This window comes from Sciurus carolinensis, chromosome 5 (assembly GCF_902686445.1).
Source record: "Sciurus carolinensis chromosome 5, mSciCar1.2, whole genome shotgun sequence".
Taxonomy (NCBI): Eukaryota; Metazoa; Chordata; class Mammalia; order Rodentia; family Sciuridae; genus Sciurus; species Sciurus carolinensis.
In genome coordinates this window covers 142,339,826-142,362,512 of record NC_062217.1, presented here as the reverse complement: position 1 = coordinate 142,362,512, position 22,687 = coordinate 142,339,826, and the positions used below count along the sequence as shown (strand labels likewise).

The following is a 22,687-nucleotide window of genomic DNA, read 5'->3' as shown; positions in this document are numbered from 1 at the left end:
AAAATTATGGCATTTGCAGGCAAATGGATGAAACTGGAGAATATCATGCTAAGTGAGATAAGCCAATCTCAAAAAACCAAAAGAAGAATGATATCGCTGATAAGAGGATGATGACACATAATGGGGGGTGGGAAGGGTTAGTGTTGGGGTTGGAGTTGGGTTTAGCGAGGGGGGCAGGAATGGAGGAAGGAAGGACTGTATAGATGAAGGGGAGGGGTAGAAGGGGAGGTGGGGAAGGGAAAAAATGGCAGAATGAATCAAATAACATTGCCCTATGTAAATTTATGATTACACAAATGGTATGCCTTTACGCCATGTACAGACAGAGAAACAACATGTATCCCATTTGTTTACAATAAAAAAAAAAAAAAAGAATTATGGGATATCATGAAAAGACCAAATTTAGAATTATTGGAATTGAAGAAGGCACAGAGATACAAACCAAAGGAATGAACACTCTGTTCAATGAAATAATATGAGAAAATTTCCCAAACCTGAAAAATGAAATGGAAAATCAAGTAGCCCAGGCAGTAGGTCTGGACAGAAGGGAACCTCTCAGAAGAGAGCTGCCCAGCGAGACTTCCCTACCAGGTAAGTCTTCCCCACTGGGTGAGGCGTTCCCACCAGAGCAGTAGAACCAGAGACACAGGCCCAGACCAGTTATGCCCCAGCCCGCAGTCTAGACCCCCTTTGGCTGATCATAGGTCAACATGTGGAGGTGCCTCTGCCCACTAGCAGGGAATATACCCCACCTGAAGGCCACTACTCCTAGAGGGCAGCTTCCTTGTGGAGCACTGCATTACCAAGTTCCTCCAAGACTTCAGGTTACGAAGGCTAGGAGGTGAGTGATTAGAAATCTACAAAACACTATAAGTCAATAGAGCAAATCTGCAATATCTCAGAATTTCACTACTAGAGGGGTAGATACATGACCAATATGAGAAAACAAGGGAAGAAAATGTCCCAAACAAACCTAGATGCTACATCAATAAAATCCAATGACAGCATGGTGGAAGAAGTGTCAGAAAGGGAGTTCAGAATGTACATAATTAAAATGATCACAGAAGAAAATGATTAGATGAAAGAGCAAATGCAGGCTTTGAATAATAGCACCAATCAACAGTTAAAAGAGTAATTGCAGGATCCAAGATGGCAGCCTAGAGGGAGACTGCACCCCCGGTCGCTCCAGAACCCAGGAGTTAAGAGGGGGAGGCATTGAGAGACTCGGACTGAAATAGAGCCACGGGTGAGTCTGCCCACTGGGTAAAGCTCAGCCCGGGTGGCAGGCCCAGATAGAGGTGGCTTATCGGAGCCGGGCAGGGCAGATAGAGTCATCCACAGGCAGCCCTGCGCACTACGGCGGTGGGCCCCGCCCACACAGCCAGCTTCTCCAGGTTCTCGGAACGGAACTGGCCTGCTAGTGAGAGCCTTTCTGACCAGAGCAGGCTCCGAGTCCCAGAGCCGCTGCAGCGCAGTGTACTCCGGCAAAGAACCAGCAGAGAGCCTCGATCTGCAAGCAGCCTCAGGGATCAGGGCAGGGCAGCCGGAGACCTCTTCAGGCAGCTCTGCCCACTCCGGCTGCGGGCTCTCTTCACGGGGCGATCCAAGATGGCGGCCTAGAGGGAGACTGCACCCCCGGTCGCTCCAGAACCCAGGAGCTAAGAGGGGGAGGCATTGAGAGACTCGGACTGAAATAGAGCCACGGGTGAGTCTGCCCACTGGGTAAAGCTCAGCCCGGGTGGCAGGCCTAGATAGAGGTGGGTTAGCGGAGCCGGGCAGGGCAGCTAGAGTCTTCCCAAGGTATCCTTCCACACTCCGGCAGTGGGCTCTTCCCACATGGCCAGCTGCACGGTGCAGGCCCACAGTGAGAGCATTTCCGCACAGAGCCAGTTCCAAACCGTGGAACCAGTAGGGGGCTAGGGGCAGTTTTCTTCGGATGACCTGCTTTATCAGATTCCTCCAAGACATTAGGCTACTGAAGGCTGGGAGGTGATACACTGGAAATCTACTGGGACACTATAAGCCAATAGTGGAAAACTGCAATATCTCAGGGTCCCACTGACAACTGACCAATATGAGAAAACAAGGGAAGAAAATGTCCCAAACAAACCTAGATACTACATCAATAAAACCCAATGACAGCACAGCAGAAGAAATGTCAGAAAGGGAGTTCAGAATGTATGTAATTAAAACGATCAGGGAAGCTAATGAGGAGATGAAAGAGCAAATGCAGGCATTGAAGGAGGAGATGAAAGAGCAAATGCAGGCATTAAATGATCACACCAATCAACAGTTAAAAGACCAAATACGGGAAGCAAGAGATCATTTCAATAAAGAGTTAGAGATACTGAAAAAAAAACAAACTGAAATCCTTGAAATGAAGGAAACAATAAACCAAGTTAAAAACTCCATAGAAAGCATAACCAATAGGATAGAACACCTGGAAGACAGAACCTCAGACACTGAAGACAAATTATTTAATCTTGAAAGCAAAGTTGGTCAAACAGAAAAGATGGTAAGAAATCATGAACAGAATCTACAAGAATTATGGGATATCATGAAAAGGCCAAATTTAAGAATTATTGGGATTGAGGAAGGCTTAGAGAAACAAACCAAAGGAATGAACAATCTATTCAATGAAATAATATCAGAAAATTTCCCAAATCTGAAGAATGAAATGGAAAACCAATACAAGAGGCTTATAGAACTCCAAACATACAAAATTACAACAGACCCACACCAAGGCACATTATTATGAAAATACCTAACATACAAAATAAAGACAGAATTTTAAAGGCCGTGAGAGAAAAGAATCAAATTACATTCAGGGGGAAACCAATAAGAATATCAGCAGATTTTTCAATCCAGACCCTAAAAGCTAGAAGGACCTGGAACAACATATACCAAGCCCTGAAAGAAAATGGATGCCAAACAAGAATCTTATACCCAGCAAAACTTACCTTCAAATTTGACGATGAAATAAGATCCTTCCATGAAAAACAAAAGCTAAAGGAATTTACAAAAAGAAAGCCAGCATTACAGAACAATCTCAGCAAAATATTCCATGAGGAAGAGATGAAAAACAACGATGGAAATCAGAAACAGGAGGTGCTAGCCTAAAGGAATAGCCAAATAAAGGAGAAACCAAATCATGTCAAAAAACAAATATGAGTCAATTGACTGGGAATACAAATCATATCACAATAATAACCCTGAATGTTAATGGCTTGAACTCATCAATCAAAAGACATAGACTGGCAGTTTGGATTAAAAAGAAAAATCCAACAATATGCTGCCTGCAAGAGACTCATCTCATACAAAGAGATTCCCATAGACTAAAGGTGAAAGGATGGGGAAAAACATGCCATGCACATGGACACAGCAAAAAAGCTGGAGTATCCATCCTCATTTCAGATAATGTGGACTTCAAGTCAAAACTAGTCAGAAGGGATAAAGAAGGTTATTACATGCTGCTTAAGGGAAGCATAAATCAACAAGACATAACAATCATAAATATCTACACCCCGAACATTGGCTCATCCACGTACGTCAAACAAATCCTTCTCAATTCCAGAAATCAAATAGACCACAACACAATAATACTAGGCGATTTTAACACACCTCTCTCACCACTGGATAGATCGTCCAAACAAAAATTGAATAAAGAAACCATAGATCTCAATAACACAATCAACAATTTAGACTTAACCGACATATATAGAATATACCATCCAACAAAGAACGAATACACTTTCTTCTCAGCAGCACAGGGATCCTTCTCTAAAATAGACCATATTTTATGCCACAAAGCTACTGTTAGCAAATACAAGAAGATAGAGATACTACCTTGTACTCTATCAGATCATAATGGATTGAAATTAGAAATAAATGACAGAATAAAAAACAGAAACTTCTCTAATACCTGGAGATTAAATAATACACTATTATATGATGAATGGATAACAGAAGACATCAGGAGGGAAATTAAAAAATTCTTAGAAGTAAACGAGAACAAAGACACATCATATCAAAATCTCTGGGACACTATGAAAGCTGTACTTAGAGGAAAATTTATTTCATGGGGCGCATTCAAAAAAAGAAGTAGAAATCAACAAATAAACGACTTAACACTACAGCTCAAAGCCCTAGAAAAAGAAGAGCAGACCAATACCAAAAGTAGTAGAAGACAGGAAATAGTTAAAATCAGAGCCGAAATCAACGAAATTGAAACCAAAGAAACAATTGGAAAAATTAACAAAATAAATAGTTGGTTCTTTGAAAAAATAAGCAAAAGTGATAAACCTTTAGCCACACTAACAAAGAGAAAGAGGGAGAAAACTCAAATTACTAAAATTCGGAATGAACAAAGAAACATCACAACAGACACGAGTGAAATACAAAACATAATTAGAAGCTATTTTGAAAATCTATACTCCAACAAAACAGAAAACCTCAAAGACATCAACAAATTTCTAGAGACATATGAATTACCTAAACTGAACGAGGAGGACATACACAACTTAAATAAACCAATTTCAAGCAATGAAATAGAAGAGGTCATCAAAAGCCTACCAACAAAGAAAAGTCCGGGACCAGATGGGTTCTCAGCCGAGTTCTACAAAACCTTTAAAGAAGACCTCATTCCACTACTCCTCAAAGTATTCCATGAAATAGAAAAGGAGGGAACCCTCCCAAACTCGTTCTATGAAGCCAATATCACCGTGATACCTAAACCAGACAGAGACACATCAAGGAAAGAAAATTTCAGACCAATATCCTTAATGAACATCGACGCAAAAATTCTCAACAAAATCTTAGCAAATCGCATACAAATATGTATTAAAAAGATAGTGCATTGTGATCAAGTGGGTTTTATCCCAGGCATGCAAGGTTGATTCAACATCTGGAAATCAATAAATGTAATTCACCATATCAACAGACTAAAGTCAAGAATCACATGATTATTTCAATAGATGCAGAAAAAGCATTTGATAAAATATACCACCCCTTCATGCTCAAAACACTAGAAAAAATTGGGATAGTGGGAATATTCCTTAACATTGTAAAAGCCATCTATGCTAAACCCACAGCCAATATCATTCTAAATGGTGAAAAACTGAAATCTTTTCCCCTAAAAACTGGAACAAGGCAGAGATGCCCTCTTTCACCACTTTTATTCAACATTGTCCTTCAAACTCTAGCCAGAGCAATTAGACAGACCAAAGAAATTACAGGGATACAAATAGGTAAAGAAGAACTAAAGCTGTCACTATTTACTGATGACATGATCCTATATTTAGAAGATCCAAAAAACTCGACTAGAAAACTTCTAGAACTAATAAATGAATTCAGCAAAGTAGCAGGATATAAAATCAACACATGTAAATCTAATGCATTTCTATTCATAAGTGATGAATCCTCTGAAAAAGAAATTAGGAAAATCACTCCATTCACAGTAGCCTCAAAAAAAAAAATACTTGGGAATTAATCTAACAAAAGAGGTGAAAGACCTCTACAATGAAAACTACAGAACATTAAAGAAAGAAATTGCAGAAAACCTTAGAAGATGGAAAGATCTCCCATGTTGTTGGATAAGCAGAATTAACATTGTCAAAATGGCCATTCTACCAAAGGCACTATACATATTCAATGCGATTCCAATTAAAATCCTGATGACATTCCTCATAGAAATAGAGAAAGCAATCATGAACTTCATCTGGAAGAACAAGAGACCTCAGACAAAACAATCCTGAGTAGAAAAAGTGAAACAGGAGGTATCACAATACCAGACATTAAACTATACTACAGAGCAATAGTAACAAAAGCAACATGGTATTGGCACAAAAATAGACAGGCAGACCAGTGGTACAGAATAGAAGACACAGAGACAAAACCACATAAATACAGTCACCTCATACTAGACAAAGGAGCCAAAAACATACAATGGAAAAAGATAACCTGTTCAACAAATGGTACTGGCAAAACTGGAAATTCATATGCAGCGAAATGAAATTAAACCTCTATCTCTCACCCTGAACAAAACTCAACTCAAAATGGATCAAGGACATAGGAATTAGACCAGGGACCCTGTACCTAATAGAAGACAAAGTAGGCCCAAATCTTCATCAGGTTGGCTTAGGATCAAACTTCCTCAACAAGACTCCCAAAACACAAGAAATCAAAGCAAGAATCAATAAATGGGATGGACTCAAACTAAAGAGCTTTTTCTCAGCAAAGGATACAATCAAGAATGTGAAGAGAGAGCCTACAGAGTGGGAGAAAATCTTTTTCACACGCACTTCAGATAGAGCACTTATCTCCAAAATTTATAAAGAACTTAGAAAACTTTACACCAAAAATACAGAGAACCCAATCAATAAATGGGCCAAGGAACTGAATAGACACTTTACAGAAGAAGACATATAGGCAATTAATAAATATATGAAAAAATGTTTGACATCTCTAGTAATTAGAGAAATGCAAATTAAAACAACTCTAAGATTTCATCTTTCTCCAATTAGAATGGTTATTATCAAGAACACAAACAATAATAGATGTTGGCATGGATGTAGGGAAAAAGGCACACTTTTACACTGCTGGTGGAGTTGCAAATTGGTGTAGCCACTCTGGAAAGTAGTGTGGAGAATCCTTAGAAAACTTGGAATGGACCCACCTTTTGACCCAGTTATCCCACTCTTCGGTTTATACCCAAAGGACTTAAAATCGGCATACTACAGTTAACACAGTCACATCAATGTTTATAGCAGCTCAATTCACAATAGCCAGATTGTGGAACCAACCTAGATGCCCTTCAACAGATGAATGGATAAAGAAACTGTGGTATATATACACAATGTAATATTACTCAGTCATAAAGAATAATAATATTATGGCATTTGCAAATAAATGGATGGAATTGGAAAATATCATGCTAAGTGAAATAAGCCAATTCCAAAAAACCAAAGACTGAATATTTTCCCTGATAAGTGGAGAATGATATATAATGGGGGAAGGGGTGTGGAGTGAGAGAAGAATGGGGGAATTTAAGATTATGTAGAAGGAAATGAGAGGGAGTTGGGTATGAAAAATGGTGGAATGAGACAGACATCATTACCCTATGTACATGTATGATTATACAAATGGTATGCGTCTACATTGTGTACACCCACAGAAATGAAATGATGTACCCCATTTGTGTATAATGAATGAAAATGTAGTCTGTAAAAATTAAAAGATAGATTTTTTTTAAAAATCTACTTCCTTTTGTTTTTAGTTGACAAGTAAGTAATCATGTATTCATGGGGTACATTTTGATATTGTGATACATGTATACTTGGAAGGATGATTAAATCAGTCTAATTAACATGGTCATTATCTCACACTCTTGAACAAACTTTATGGGGAGGATATTTTAGTAAATATAAAACATGCAAGGCATTATTGTCAACTTTAGTCACCATGTTTAGCAGGAAATCATTAGAACTCACTCCTCCTGTCTACCTAAAAGGTTGTACCCTTTAACCAACTTCTCTCTCCCCATCCACTCACCCTGTCACCCCTTCCCAAAGTTCTAGTAACCATTACATATGACCATTCTAAGTGTGTGACTTTTTTATATTACACATGAAAGTGAAATCATGTGGTATTCATCTTGTCATGTGCGATTTATTTCACTTCACAATTTCCCTCAGGTTTTCCTTGGTTTGAAATGATGTCATAGTAAAAACTCACAAGAGTGTTATAACACAGAGTGGCTAATGCGAGTGTTACAGTATGTGAATAGGGTGCATGCAGTATTTGTGAAAACTGAGCAAACTGTCTGTAATTGGGGTTTGGTGTTCACTGGACTTCAAATAAATAGGGTGGTGAGAAGCAAGTGAGAGAAGTCATGCCTGAAGAGAAGGAGGCAGAGAATGCCCCAAAGGGAAGAGTCCAGAGGACAGCACAGCAGTCAGACAGACTGCTCTTCTTCAGACAGGAACAAAGCAGATCTGGTATGTAGGTGGCACAGAGGCAAATCCCCTGGCAACTGGGGTGGTATCAAGATCCTTTGGGTCGACCACAGATTTCAAGTGAAAGTGCTGTAAAATGGTGGTCAGGAATAAGAACAGTTCCATGCGGGCCAGGCTTTCTCCTGCACACATTCGTTTCCCTAAAAATAACCAAGAAAGTGGGTAAATACTCCTTGACCAGTATATTTCTGACTTGCCCTAGAAGAATGCAGAGTAACTATTTGATGAATGATTGGATGGATGGATGGATGGATGGATGGATGGATGGATGGATGAATGGATGGAGAGCAAATATAAAGACTGGTTGATTAGACTGAAGGATGGACATACTATCTTCCTAATATTTTATCAGCACACTTCATTCTATCAATATTTATTGGTTTATGCTCATCACCTGTATTTGAAGAGCTTCATTAACCATTCCAACATCACAACTGTTTTTATTTTTTGACATTTCATGTTTCTTTCAATCTTTTCCCAGAAGCACATGCTCATTACTTGTGTTCCCTGTTCCCACTCAGAAGTTCCATTATCTTTCCTCCCATTCATTAGATCTGTTAGGCTCATCAGCCTTAAACATACAATGCAGTTTCAAACTTTATCTCATGCTGTTCCTTTTGAGTAGGATGCACTTCATACTTCTCTCAGATCTTAGATCGAATGTCATTTTTCCATTACACTCTTTATGATTCTGCCAGACAATAATTTGCATCCTCTTTGGGTTTAGTCAGAGAAGAAGCAAAGATTATTTGATTTTTATTCTTTATTTTTCCAGTCTGCTGATATGTGAGTTCCATTAAGGGAAGCTCAACCCTTGTCATCTTAGTATCTACAGAGACAGACCCCAAACGGGCCTCAGGAGTCAAAGTATAAGTTTAGGCAATGATATGGCCAGAGACATAGCAGAAACTTCAGGTGTGTAGGGCCCTATATCCCAAAGAGGAAATAGATGTAGGGACATCAAGGTGCTCTGGTGTCCTTAAAGGTAAACTGTCCCAGTCTCAAGATCTTCTGGCCCTCATTTACCAGTCGAAAGATCCTAGCATCTTTGATCTAGAGCAAATACCCTGCTTCCATGGTTCATTGCCTCTGTTAAAATAACTTGCCTCTCTTCCTTCCCTTTTCTTTGCCTCTTATGAGGCAGCTCGAATGTCCTTTCTTCTATATGAACTCCATTCAATCCATTTTATCCCTCACTGTGTGGTATTAGAGAAATGCAGGAGGCATTTTCTCCCTCTGCCATCAGGACAACTAATCCTTTCCCTTCTCTCCCACAGAATTAGTCATACTGGATTACAACAATTGCTTTATTCATCTGCTTTGCTAACTGGAGTGTGGGACCCTTGGAGGTCCTTGCTATGGTGGATACTCACATTCCCGTGGCTCAGCAGGGGCATAAGGGTCACCACATGGAAGATAGTCAATAAAGTTGTGGAGTTAAATACATTTTTAGGGCACTTGAGGACAGTAGAGATGAATTTAATCTTCTAGAAAGAGTTCTGGGAAATGCAGTCATATATCTTGAGGTAGAACTCATCCACCCTATCTGTAGTTTTCTCACTTTGGAAAAACTAAGTCCATTCCCCAAGCCCAACTAATCTGACCCAGTAACAATGTATTCTTGTCAGGGAGAGTACATGGGCACTGGAAGTGTTGCCCCAATCATGTGCAAAGAATATTTCTACCAGCCCCAAAATAAGCATTGTGCAAGTTTAACTGATCCCATGGAAGGTGTTTTGTCCCCTAAAGTACCCATGGAAATAAATTTTATTACCTGTTGAGAAAGGCATGAAGTGATCACTCTTCTTAAATTTGCCACTCTTATCCAGGAAGTGGCCAGGGTCAAATGTCTCTGGGTTGGGGAATTCTTTGCTATCATGTAGCACAGACGAAAGTGATATTATTATGGTTGTGTCCTGCAATGAATAGACACAGATAAACCAAGTGGTAAAGAAGTCGTGAAGCTAGAGGGAATGTTGGAATTTATTTAGTCCAAATGCTATGATAAGAAACAGTTATCCAAAGAAGAGAGTGATATTTCCAGTTAACCAACCAAATAATTAAAGACATGAGTTGAAAGTCAGAGGTAATGACCTTGCTAAAGTACCTCCCAACAGCCTTTGAAGTAGCAAGTAGCTGAGTACCAAAACTTCTATTCTCCTTATCATCAAGCTTGAATGTTGGTGTCTGCACCTCCTTGATATTCTATTTTATGACTTCAGTTTCCACACCTTCTAATGGAATTCTGGTTTAAATTAGATGTCTATTGATTCTGGAAATGTCTAGAATGTCTGTTTATAGGGTTTTACTGGGAACATGAAAAGAAAAAAAATTAACTAAATGTTTAACATTGTCACAAAATTTGTGTCTTCTAATTTAGAAGTAAGGGAGAATTCTTTTCAGATGAATTTCCCTCAAATGCAGAAGGGAAGGTAAATTTTTTAAAAGAACAATTTCAATAATTCATTGAAAAGTACCAATTTATGCTAATGTCTTAAAAATTATTCACTTCAGGCTTTAAACAGTATGCAAAAAATGTTCCTTTATTCTGTATTTTTATTAGTGCATTATATTATACATAATAGTGAGCTTTGTTGTTACATATTCACACCTGCAAATAGAAACAGTATAATTTGATCAGTATTGTTCCCCAGTATTTTCCTGTTCCCTCCCTTCTTCCCTTTTCCTGGTCCTTTTCATCTATTATACTATTCTGCCTTTCAGTTTCATGAGACCTCTCTCCCATTTTTTTCCTTTTTCTAACTCTATTATGAGAGGAAACATAGGAGTCTTGACTTTCTGAATTTTGTTTATCCTGCTTGACATAATGCTCTCAAGTTTCATCTGTTTTCCTGAAAACGACATAATTTCATTTCTCTTTATTACTGCATGAAACTCCATTGTATATACATACCACATTTTCTTTATCCATTCATGTGTTAATGGACATTCAAGCTGGTTCCCTATTTTGGCCATTGTAAATTGTGGTGCAATAAACATGGCTATGCATGTATCGCTACAGTATTCTGACCTTAAATCTTTAGGATAGATGCTGAGGAAAGATAAAGCTAGATTTTACAGTGGCTCCTTTCTAGTTGAAAATGTTTCTTGGAGATACAAAGGCAGATTTATTACAGCAAGTTTTACTGAAAGAACTGAACACTTTTAACAAAGGAATGAAATGATCTAGGTACAGTGGCACATGTTTGTAGTCCCAGCTATTTAGGAGGCTAAGGTAGGAGGATCACTTGAAGCCAGGAGTTTGAGGCCAGTCTGGGCAATACAGTAAGACACTATCTCAAGAAAAGGAAAGAAAAGAAAAGGAAGCCACGCATGACCATTATTTTATAGCCATAATTTAAATTAAACTGAAATGAATCATCAATTAAATTACAAGACCTAAAACTTTTAAAATTCTAGAAAAAAAATATGATCAAATTGTGGTCTTGTGCTGGAAAATATTTTTTACATAGGACATAAAGGACAAATCATAAAAGAAAATGAAATTGATTCTGTGAATCCTACATAAAGTTAAAAAATTGTGCAATGCTTTCAGTCTTAGGTATTTATTCAGTAGAAAAGGAAATAGAGTTCAACTTAACATTTCCACACAAATGTTCATCATTTTTATATTTAAAAGTCCAAAACTAGAAACAACTGAGAATACACATCTCCTTGTGAGCAGATGAACAATTTGTGGTAATTCATGAAGTGAATTACTATTGAATAATAAAAGAGAATGAACTACTGATACATGAAAATGAAGGTGAATCTAAAACATATTCTTCAACATAAAAAAGTCAAAGGCACATGAAAATATAAGGGAAACAAGTAAACTACAGGGAGGGGCACTGAGGAAAAGGAGAAGGAGAAAGTAAGAAGGTACTGGACCATGAAACTGATCAAATTATGTGATGTGTATGTAGGATTCTACCCCAGTGAAACCAATAAAGTAATTAAAAAAATAAATTTGGATTTATGTAAGAACAGTATTGGAGAATGAATGAAGTCAAAATATCCAGAGATAAGCAATTTGATGAATTCTGTATTATTCTATGTCAAAATTTATTGTATGACTTTCTTTTATTTTTCAGTGAAATTGCCAATTTTATTTTATTTGTTTGTTCTTTTATTTTTTTATTTTTTATTTTTACAGACTGTATTTTGAGTCGTTGTACACAAATGGGGTGCAAACTTTTCATTTCTATTGTTGTGCAAGATGTAGATTAACACCATTTGTGTAATCATGCATGTACATAGAGTAATGATGTCTGTCTCATTCCAAACCAGACCATAGGTATAGAAATCAGATCTATGGTTGCCAGGAGGTGGAAGCAAGGAAGCGTGATTGGTTGTAATAGGAGGATGAAGAAACTTTATGGGATGATGGAAATATATATACATACACACACTTTTTTTTTGAGAAATATCTCACTGTGTAGCCTAGGTTGTTCTCAAACACATAGATTGAAACAGTCCCCTCCTGAGTAGCAGAGACCACAAGCGTATACCACCATGCCTAGCAATGTTTATATCTCAACTGTCATGTGGTTGCATCACAGCATATATTTGTCTAAATTCATGGAACTGTACACTTAAGAGAGTGAATTTTTGTGCTGGGAATGTAGCTCAATGGTAGAGTGCTTGCCTATCATGTGTAAGACAATGGGTTTGATCTTCAGCACTGCCAAAAGAAGAAAAAAAAAGAAGGAAGTTTATTTTATATCACATTACTTAGAATTCAATTAAAAATAGAACAATGCATTGTCTCAAAAGTAGATATGGTAAAAAGTAAATCTCCCTCTTTCTTAGCCACAGAACCCAATTTGGAATTTCTAGAAACAACCATCCCAGCCAATTAGTAATATTTCCTTCCCAAGAATATGCTCCTGCACAATTGTTCTATGCATATAAGACAAATAGACCTGGATTTGTTTATGCAACTTTGTTTTTTATATAGATCAAATCAGGTAAGTAGCATTGTCACCACTTCATAATTTGGAGGTGGGGGGACATTTGAACTCCTCTCTTTTGGTTCTTTACAAGATATATAATTAATTTTTGCAAAGAACAATTCTCCTAGTGTGCTGGAGAGCACTAGAATTTATTACTGTTGTCTAACTGTATTTCATTACCCTTCACCCAACCAAAATGAAGGATCTTAGGGAAATCCTAAGATCTGTGCTGTCCAACACAATAACTTCTTGCCACATATACAAATTTAAATTAATTAAAGCTAAATTCAGTTAAAATTTCAACAACAAAGGTAGAATATGACATAATGTAAAATAATTAAACGAAAATTCAACTCCTTACTTGCACTCATCACATTACAGGCATTCAGTAGACAAATATGGCTGGTAGCTACTGGGTTGGGCAGCCTAGATACAGCTTTCCAACACTCAGAAAGTTCTATAGACAGTGCTGACTCAGACCAGTCAACAGCAAACCACAACCCACCCAAATCCATCCTGTCATCTGCTCTTGTACAGACTTTTATCTAGTAATTTTTAAATAGAAAAAAGACGTGTGACATATAAAAATTTTAAAAATCACTGTTCACAGATAATGGAACACATAATCTTCACCCATTGCTGCGTAGAATGACTGCTTCTGTGTCACAAGGACAGAATTGAGAAGTGGCAACAGAGATCTGATAGCCTAAAAGAGTAAACCATATACTATCTGACCCATTAGAGAAGAAATTTGTCAACTTCTCTGAGAGCATTATGACCACCTAGATGATGGGCTCAATCCTGTGATAGCAGAAATTTTACATGATAGCAAAAGTTCATCATAATCACAGGAGTCTATCCTGTGTTGGACTCCCTTAAATCGGTAAAGGATTCTAATGACTCCATTAAAATTAGTAATTATCACAATCAGCTGCATGATGTTAAAATTTCCTTTACTGAACTGTCCCATGCAGAAAGGACAAGGCCATTCCCTTGAGTTCTGGGATGTCTACACTCAACAGGGACCAAGTACCCATCATCTCCAGCTTGTGTGCTCTATGCTGAATATAATTAATTGACTTAGATGACTGAGGCAGGAGGACTGCAAGAACATTAGGGTACCTCTCAGGAAAGTCCTCAATTCCCTTTTCTCCAGAAGATGAAAATTATATTTCTAACCTTACTAATTCTTAATGCTTTTCCCACAATAAAAATAAAATTTTAGTTATATCATTTTAAATTTTCCTTAGTAATATGTGTCGGAGTAGTTTTGAGCATAATGACTAGTAAGTCTTTAAAAATAGAGAAACCTTATGTTAGAGTCATTGAAAAGTTGCTGAGATAAAAATTGGTTCCAAGATTGCACAACTGGAGGAAACTCTGAGTTTGGTGACTACAGGCAATTTTTAACTGTCAACAACTCTGAATCAGGGCAGGAGGTGTTGCAGCATTCTGACCACCTAGTAGGGGAGGAAAGAGCTCTTTCTGGAAGAAATGAACATCATTTGAAACTGAAGCTTTTATTATACAACTACACGTGGGCAAATTTCATTAGGCATTCCAAAGACAGAACAAAGAGGCCCCAAAAGAACAAGTAGGAGGACAGAAAGGCAATAAAAATAGTACAAAGTAGGAAATATGGTCTCCCTCATTTTATGAGGCCAGCATTACATAGATTTCAGAAACATGACAAGGAAACTTCAAGAATAAAAATTGGAGACATACATATGAATACAAATGTCCTTAGCAAACTGTAGAAGATCAAATCCTGCTATATGTATACTTACAATTACATATTTAGTGGAGAAAGGGAGACCAAAGTATACGACCATCAATATATGATCAATAGAAGCAGAAAATCCATTTGATACAATTATACAGTAGTGACCAAAAAAATACATTGTGAGGAAACATCAAACAAATTTAAGAAAAAGAAACTTCCCTCATCTAATAAAGGATCTCTGCCAAAACACACAAAAAACACCATATGAAATAGTGTGATATTAAACCTTCACTCCCCTGCTAGAGACAAAAAAGTAAGCTCAACACACCAATTCTGTTCAACACTGTGCTGGAAATCCCAGTCAGTGCAATACTGTAATAAAGAGAAATTTAGGTCACTAGTATTGGAAAATAATTAATAAAAACAAGTACTAATCCAGCTTGCAGGGTAACATACATAAGAAATTCCAAATGAATCTAAACAGAAATTATTGCCATGGTTAATAAATTTAACAAGAATTCCAGATACAAAGTCTTTAAAATAGAAACTGTAACTATGTGTCCACATGCCAAGAACAAAAGGCATTATTTAAATTGTGAAATTTATATTACCTTTCAAAATATTAATTGCCTAATAAAAAAGCTTTCAAAAATATGTAAGCCACTCCACTGAAAACAAAACAATTTTGGAAAAAATAAAATCCGAATAAAATGGGAACATACACATTGTTCATGAACTGAAATATCCCACATGTGAAGATGTCACTTCTTTCCTAATTGTTCTGTAAGTTTAATATCATGCTGAAAAAATAACCCAGGGGAGTGTTTTAGGAAATTAACAAACTGATTCTAAAGTGTGTTTGGAAATGAAAACAGCTAAGAGTAGATGAAATAATCTTTTTTAAAAATTTTTTTTAGTTTTGATGGCCTTTATTTTATTTACTTATTCATATGCAGCGCTGAGAATCTAACCCATTGCCTCACATGCTAGACAAGTGCTCTTCCACGTGAGCTATAACCCCAGCAAGGCAAAATAATCTTAAAGGACCAGAACAAATTGGTAAGATTCACACTGCTGGATATCAGGAACAGTTATGAAGCTTAATGGCCCAAACTGACCAAGCACTGAGTCCATCAAACTGCCACATGGATGAGTTTTATACTTCTCCAATCTTGTGCTGGCAGAGGATTGGGATCATTCTGTGAATCCGGGAACTTCTAACTTCTAACACTAAAGTGCTCCGTGGAAGAAGCAGTCTTACCTTGGGGATGAAGTAGTTTCTGAATTTAACGTCACAGGTGGTTGCACGGGGCCCACTGGTTGGAAGGAGGTCAATGTATCTCTGGATCTCATGCACAACAGCCTCTGTGTAGGGCATGTGACTCTTGTCCTGCATGCAGGGGCTGCGGTGTCTGCCAATCACACGGTCAATCTCCTCCTGGACTTTAGCTGATAAGATACAAATAAGAACTCATAGAAGGGGAATCAAAGATAGAATTGTGCATATCTACAAATGAATTAGAAACATGAGTTATATGCCCCAAATATATCTGGATGTATAAAAATATTGACATGTTACTGTATCTTTCTATATATCTATCTAAGCTATACACACATATGCAAATTTATAAAAGCATATATACTATGAGTCACATATTTATGGATCTCCTATAAGTTAGGTATTAAGATATATCCATACAACCTAAATGTATTACACAAGCCTAATGTACTAATACATGATATCAAATACAAATAGTAATGATTAAAATTTTCAAATATGAAGTTACCACATAATTAATCCAAGAAATTATTGTCATTTCAGGAAAAAAAAGGGAGAAACTTTAATTTATATTAAATAATATATGACATTTTAAAATTAAATTCTACTAAAGGATCTAGATGTATGCATATCTTGTATGTGTGTGTGTGTGTGTGTGTGTGTGTGTGTGTGTAATTTTCAGTGGGACCCTTTTCAATCTCCCACTCTTTAGATATAGCCTTTTGAATCATTCTAGAAATTTCTTCTGAAATGTTCATATATGCAAGTAATGGTCTATTTCTTTTTCGTATTTATCCAATTTTAGAAAATTCCTAATGATTTCATAGCAAGGAAGATTAAGATCCATCTCCACTCTATGCAAAGCACACAAATACACACACACACACAAACACACACACATACTTCTCATGTACCTGCCCTCCTCATGCTTCACCTATATATTCTGATAACAATTCATAGTCATAAATATGTATTGTTTACAATGTTATTGAGGTGGAGTGAGGGCAAAAGGACAGTCAGTATAAGTTGTGAATGATTGGCTCAGAAAGACTGGAGCAGTTTCTAGAGGAAATAAAATACTAATACCTCCAGAGCCCATTCCCCCTCCCACCTCCACCTGTCCCCGAGGTTACCTGTCTCCAGGGAATTGTTCCTTCCTACAAGGAGTAGTTAATGACTGAATGTCCCCAGGCCTGCTCCTTCCTGCCTGTACCCATGGGCTTCTTGGTTCTAACCCTTGGATCACACCACCTTTTGGCCCACATTTTGATCACCAGTTGCATAGGCAGGATGGGGGACAAGAGAGCATGAGAACAAAGGAAATCTAAAATGTATAACAGGGGTAGGACACCCCCACTTCTTTGGACACCCTTCTCATCAGAGAAGTCTATCTCTGTTTTATCCTTTAAATAAAACTTGCTTTCTACCCTTGCCTGGGCATTTTTCTGGTGTTCAATCTTCACATCAGGGAAATGGGCCTCACCCCTGATTCTCATCACCAGTATCATTATGACCTGAGAACTATTGTTTACTGGTAAGGTAACGATGTGCATGTTTCATTCTTTTCACATGTTTAACTTATATTTGAACAATGTATACCAATGTAGACCAATTCCTAATCTTCTAGTTGCTTATTTATGTTGTATCCAAATGCTCAGTTTGATGTTTCAAACTCCTAGCAATAATTTTCTAAATATTTAAACTTCAGATTCTCTCTCTTGTTTTTCTTATCTTCCCTTACACCTGCTTTCTCTACGTAGTAGAGCCAACGGTTTGTTTCCTAGGCCTGGTGCCCAGGACGCTCCCTTAAACTCCCATCCTTATACATAAGGTCTCCTGATTCCTGGAACCTGTGACTGCTTCTGCCTTGGTTTCAAATATTTGGATGGAGCACATGTTCCAGTGTTTTTCTTAAAAAGCGAAAAAGGAAATACATTTTTTTAGCAAATGTGGATCTGAAATATTCTCTCTCTCTCTCTCTCTCTCTCTCTCTCTCTCTCTCTCTCTCTCTTTCTTTACTTTTGCCCTCTCTCATCCTCCCACCCTGGAGATCAAATACAGAGGCCCTCTACCACTGAACCACACCCAGTGACTTTTTAATTTTATTTTGAGATACTAAATTGCTGTAGCTGACCTCCAACTTGCAATCCTCCAGCCTCAACCTCCTGAGTAACTGGGATTACAAGCTTGTGCCACAAAAGCTTGGCTCCTATCTTTTGTCTTAGCACACAAAATGGCAGTTGTTCTTAAGAACTCTGATGCTTAAGAACTTCATAATGCTTTGAATATGACCTGACTTATTTCTGAAAGTTGATGTGATTTTAACCCTGGTGTTCTATAATTCCAAGATCCTCTCTTTTCTGAGGTGGATGATTTTATTTCATTCACTCATCCAGACACTTGGAATAATTTTCTACCTTGATGGTGAACATGCATGTCTTTCCCTTTGGAGCTATACATTTTCTGGATTCTATATCTGGTTGTTAATTTCAGGAGAGAGAAAAAGTTTAGAGTATCTGATTTCATGAAGTGAAATCTTTTTAGCTCTGTGCTTTTACCTGTGATGTTTGGGTACTTCAACAGGAGCAGGATTCCATATTTCAGAGTGGAACTTACTGTCTCTGTCGCAGCTCCAAAGAGATCATTCACAGTGTTTATTAAGGCTTCAGTTGTAAATTCAGTCTCTTGGTTGCACTTTTCCTAGGAATAATTAAATGCAATTATTTAACAATGAATTTGATATTTAATTGTAACAAATATAAAAGAACTCAGATTATTATAAAGTTAAGCCAGCATATAAACTGGAGAATGCAGTATTATAAAAACCTACTGTGTAGTGTGGTAAACTATAGAGGAGTTAATCAAATCTTCATTTCCTACCCTCTTATCTATGGTTCCATAAGGATTCTGTTCACCATCATTTTTACAGCTAGGAAGGCCAGGCAACATACTTCTAATCAATAAAATATGTTTATTGATACCACTTTTATTTCCTTGTTTTTATTGAAAACATAGATACAAGATGTAGATGTGGCAATAATCATTTTGTGATAGCAAAATTTAAGCATGAAGATAAAAGGTGGTATATTACGCATGATGTTTTAGTTCATTTTCTGTTCCTACAACAAACTACCAGAAAGTAGGAGAATTACAAAGAATAGAGGTTTATTTTGTCCCAGCAAACCTTAATCCTGTTCCATTAGAGAAAACTTTCAGTATAATTTTTGAATGTAAAAAAACACATCCAAACCATAGCATATGGTAAAGGAAAATGGAAGGCACCTGAGACTCTGATGTTTGTGAACTAACCTTATTCTGGCCCACGACAAGACTTCTTTTTAATTCACTATGAATAAATTTACTATTTTTAAGGTGCTAGTATTGTATTATTTTCTTATTATTTTTAGACAAATATGATCATAATTGATAAAAATTTGTAAATTTGGCCCATGTCATGGAAGATATAAATAACTTAAATCAAGAATGTATACTTTTCCTTTTCTGATATGAAATTTAGCTGTACTCAGGATTTCCCACATACTCATTATAAACTTGGAAACATGCAAGTAGACCAAAATACAATCACTGAGTGATTTCAACATGCCTCTCTCATCATGAGATAGGTCATCCAGACAAAAAATCACTAAAGACTCTTCAGAACTAAAAATATTATAAATTATATCAGTATAGCAGATATTTATAGACCATCTCATCCATCAACAACAAAATTCAACTTCTCAGCTGCTCGTGAAACTGTTAAAAAATGAACCATATTTTAGGATGTGAAGCAAACCTTAGAAAATATAAAGATGGTAATATAATCTCATGTATCCATACTATCAAGTCATAAAGGAATGAAATTAGAGATCAACCGCAAGAAAAATCATGTTAATTACATAGTTACATGGAAAAGCAATAATACACATTTGAATGATAAATCATAGAGGAAATAAAGGGAGAAGTTTAAAAATTCCTAGAATCAAAAAATAATAGTGATACAACATACTGAAATCTCTGGAACACTATAAAGGCAGTTCTAAGGGGAAAGTTTATAGCTTTGAATAGCTAAATAAAAAAATTAGAGATATCACAAATAATCTAATAATGTACCTCTAGGCCTAGAACAAGAACAAACCAATCCCAAATACTTTAGAAGGAAAAAAAGTAAGATAAAAACTGAAATTAATTAGAGAATAAATATGGAAATATTCTATTATATAAATATAATTAGGCAATAAATATGATCTATGAAGCAAACACATCTTTTTGAAAAGATGAAAGATTGATAAACTCTTAGCCTAACTAAGCATAAGAGACAGAATTGCTCAAATTAATAAAATTAGAGCTGAAGAGGAAGTATCATTAGAAAAATCTCTGAAGTCTAGAGTATCATTAGGAACTGCTTTAAAAAATTTTATTCCAATAAATTGGAAAATCTAGAAAAAATAGACAAATTTCTACCCACATACTACCTACCAAAGTTGCACAAAGAACACATAGAAAACCAAATTAGACAGGTTATAAGTAATGCAATAATAAAATGCTTTCCAAAAACAAAACCCCAGGACCAGATAGATGCTCAGCTGAATTCTATCCACCTTTAAAGAAGAACTAATGGTAATCTTTTTCATATTTCTGTATGAAACAGAATGTGGCTGGCGGGATTCCAAATTCATTCCATAAAGCCAGTAAGTACCATTGTGAAACCCAAACCACATGGCATGTCACAGAAAGAAATCCAGAGCCCAACAACCCTGAAGAACATAAAGGCAAGAATACCTGATAAAATATTAGCAGATTCTATTTAAAAATGCATTAAGAAGATTATATATTATGATCAAGTTTATTTCATTCTAGGGATACAGGAATGGTTCAACACATACAATTCAATAAACATAATTCATCACATAAATAGAATCAAGAAAAAAAGGCATAATCATTTCAACACATGCAGAAAAAACCTGTGGTACAATATAGCACATATTCTTGTTAAAAACACTGAAGAAATTAGGGATAGAAAGAACTTACCTCAGTCTCATAAAGGTCATATATAACAAACCCAAAGACAACATATAGTGAGTGGGGAAAAGCTGAAAGCAATTTCCCTCAACTCAGGAAAAAGACAAAGATGCCCACTGTTACCACTTCTATTTGATAAACTACTTAATATTTTTGCCAGAACAATTAGCTAAGACAAGGAAATAAAATCTGATAAAAATAGGAAAGAAAACAATCAAATTATCACTGCAAATGGTATGCTTCCATATTTGGAAGATAAAAAACTGTATCAGAAGACTTTCAGATCTAATTCAGAAAATATATTCAGAAAATTAGCAAGATATAAAATCAAAATACAAAGCTCAATAGATTTTATATACATTAATAATGAACCCACAATTGAGGAAAACAATTTCATTCACATTAGCTTCAAAACAAACAAGTAAACAAACAAAAACAAAATTCCAGTAACAAAAATCAAGAAATAAACCTAACTGAAGAGTTGAAAGATCTCTATGATCAAAATTATGGATCACTGAAAAAAGTAAATTGAAGAAGATCTTAGAATATATAAAGACTCCCCATGTTCTTAGAATTAATATTATCAAAATGGCCATGTTACTAAATGCAATCTATGGCTTCAATGTACTTTCCTTCAACATACAAATGACATTCTTGATAGAACTAGAAAAAAAGTCCTAAAATTCATACAGAAAGATAAAAGACACAGAATTACTAAAGTAATACTGAGGAATGAGAATGTTTCTGGAAGAAACACAATAACTGACATAGACATATACCATCAAAATGTGTGGTTGGGCAGTCGCGGAGCGAGCTGGCGACTGAGTCAGGCCACTACATCGCAGAGGTAAATGGTGGGCAGATAACCCGCCCAGCCAGCAGGCCAAGGAGAGATGTCATAACTGAGCGACGGCGCCTGAACCCGGCACCTAGGTCGGTGCCATCACTGGTTGGTTGCAGTCTCCGAGAGCGAGCTGGCGCCTGAGCCAGGCCGCCTACATCGCGGAGGTTAAGTAGCAGGCAGATAACCAGCCCAGCCAGCAGGACAAGGACAGATGTCATAACTGAGCGAACCCCCTGACCCCTGCACCTAGGTCAGTGCCATCACGGGTTGGTTGTAGTCACGAAGTGAGTTAGGCCGCTGGCATCATGGAAGTAGCAGGCGGGCACCCAACCCACCTGCCTTGATGAGCGGGTTGGCGGGTAGCAAACCCGCCCAACCACCAGGCCAAAGACAGACGCCACCACTGAACAACCCTGCCCACCACCACGCAGAGGTTTGTCACCATCATGGAGTTAGTCAGAGGCTTCTTCACAGGCTGGTCCTGGCATTTTGAATTACTCCTGAGGGTGTGGCCATCATCACTGGAACGGCAACTCCCTTACTGAGACACCTACAGGAGGCTAGAAGACCTTTGACAAGACCCAGGAGCCAAGAAGAGGAGGTATTCAGAGACTTGGGACCAACTCAGAGCCACCAGGGAATATATCCCACTGAAGGCCACCACCCCTAGAAGGCCAGCTTCCTAGTGAAGCACCGCATTATCAAGTTCCTCCAAGACTTCAGGCTACTGAAGGCTAAGAGGTGAGTTATTGGAAATCTATAGAGACAATATTAGTCAATAAAGGAAATCTGCAATATCCCAGAGTTTCACTACTAGAGGGGTAGATACCTGAACAATATGAGAAAACAAGGGAA

General features: G+C 37.1%; 1 protein-coding gene across 1 annotated transcript in view; it reads right to left on the bottom strand.

The window, feature by feature from the left end:
• Positions 1-7,174: 7,174 nt before the first annotated feature.
• LOC124984718 (cytochrome P450 2C9-like) overlaps positions 7,175-22,687 on the bottom strand; it is a 47,110-nt gene continuing 31,597 nt past the window's right edge. The window contains exons 6-9 of the mRNA XM_047552685.1: positions 18,528-18,669; positions 15,952-16,139; positions 9,787-9,928; positions 7,175-8,152 (exon numbers count right to left, since the gene is read on the bottom strand). Coding sequence (XP_047408641.1) covers positions 7,971-8,152; positions 9,787-9,928; positions 15,952-16,139; positions 18,528-18,669 — 654 coding nt within the window. The 3' untranslated portion in view covers positions 7,175-7,970. The remainder of the gene's footprint in view (positions 8,153-9,786; positions 9,929-15,951; positions 16,140-18,527; positions 18,670-22,687) is intronic.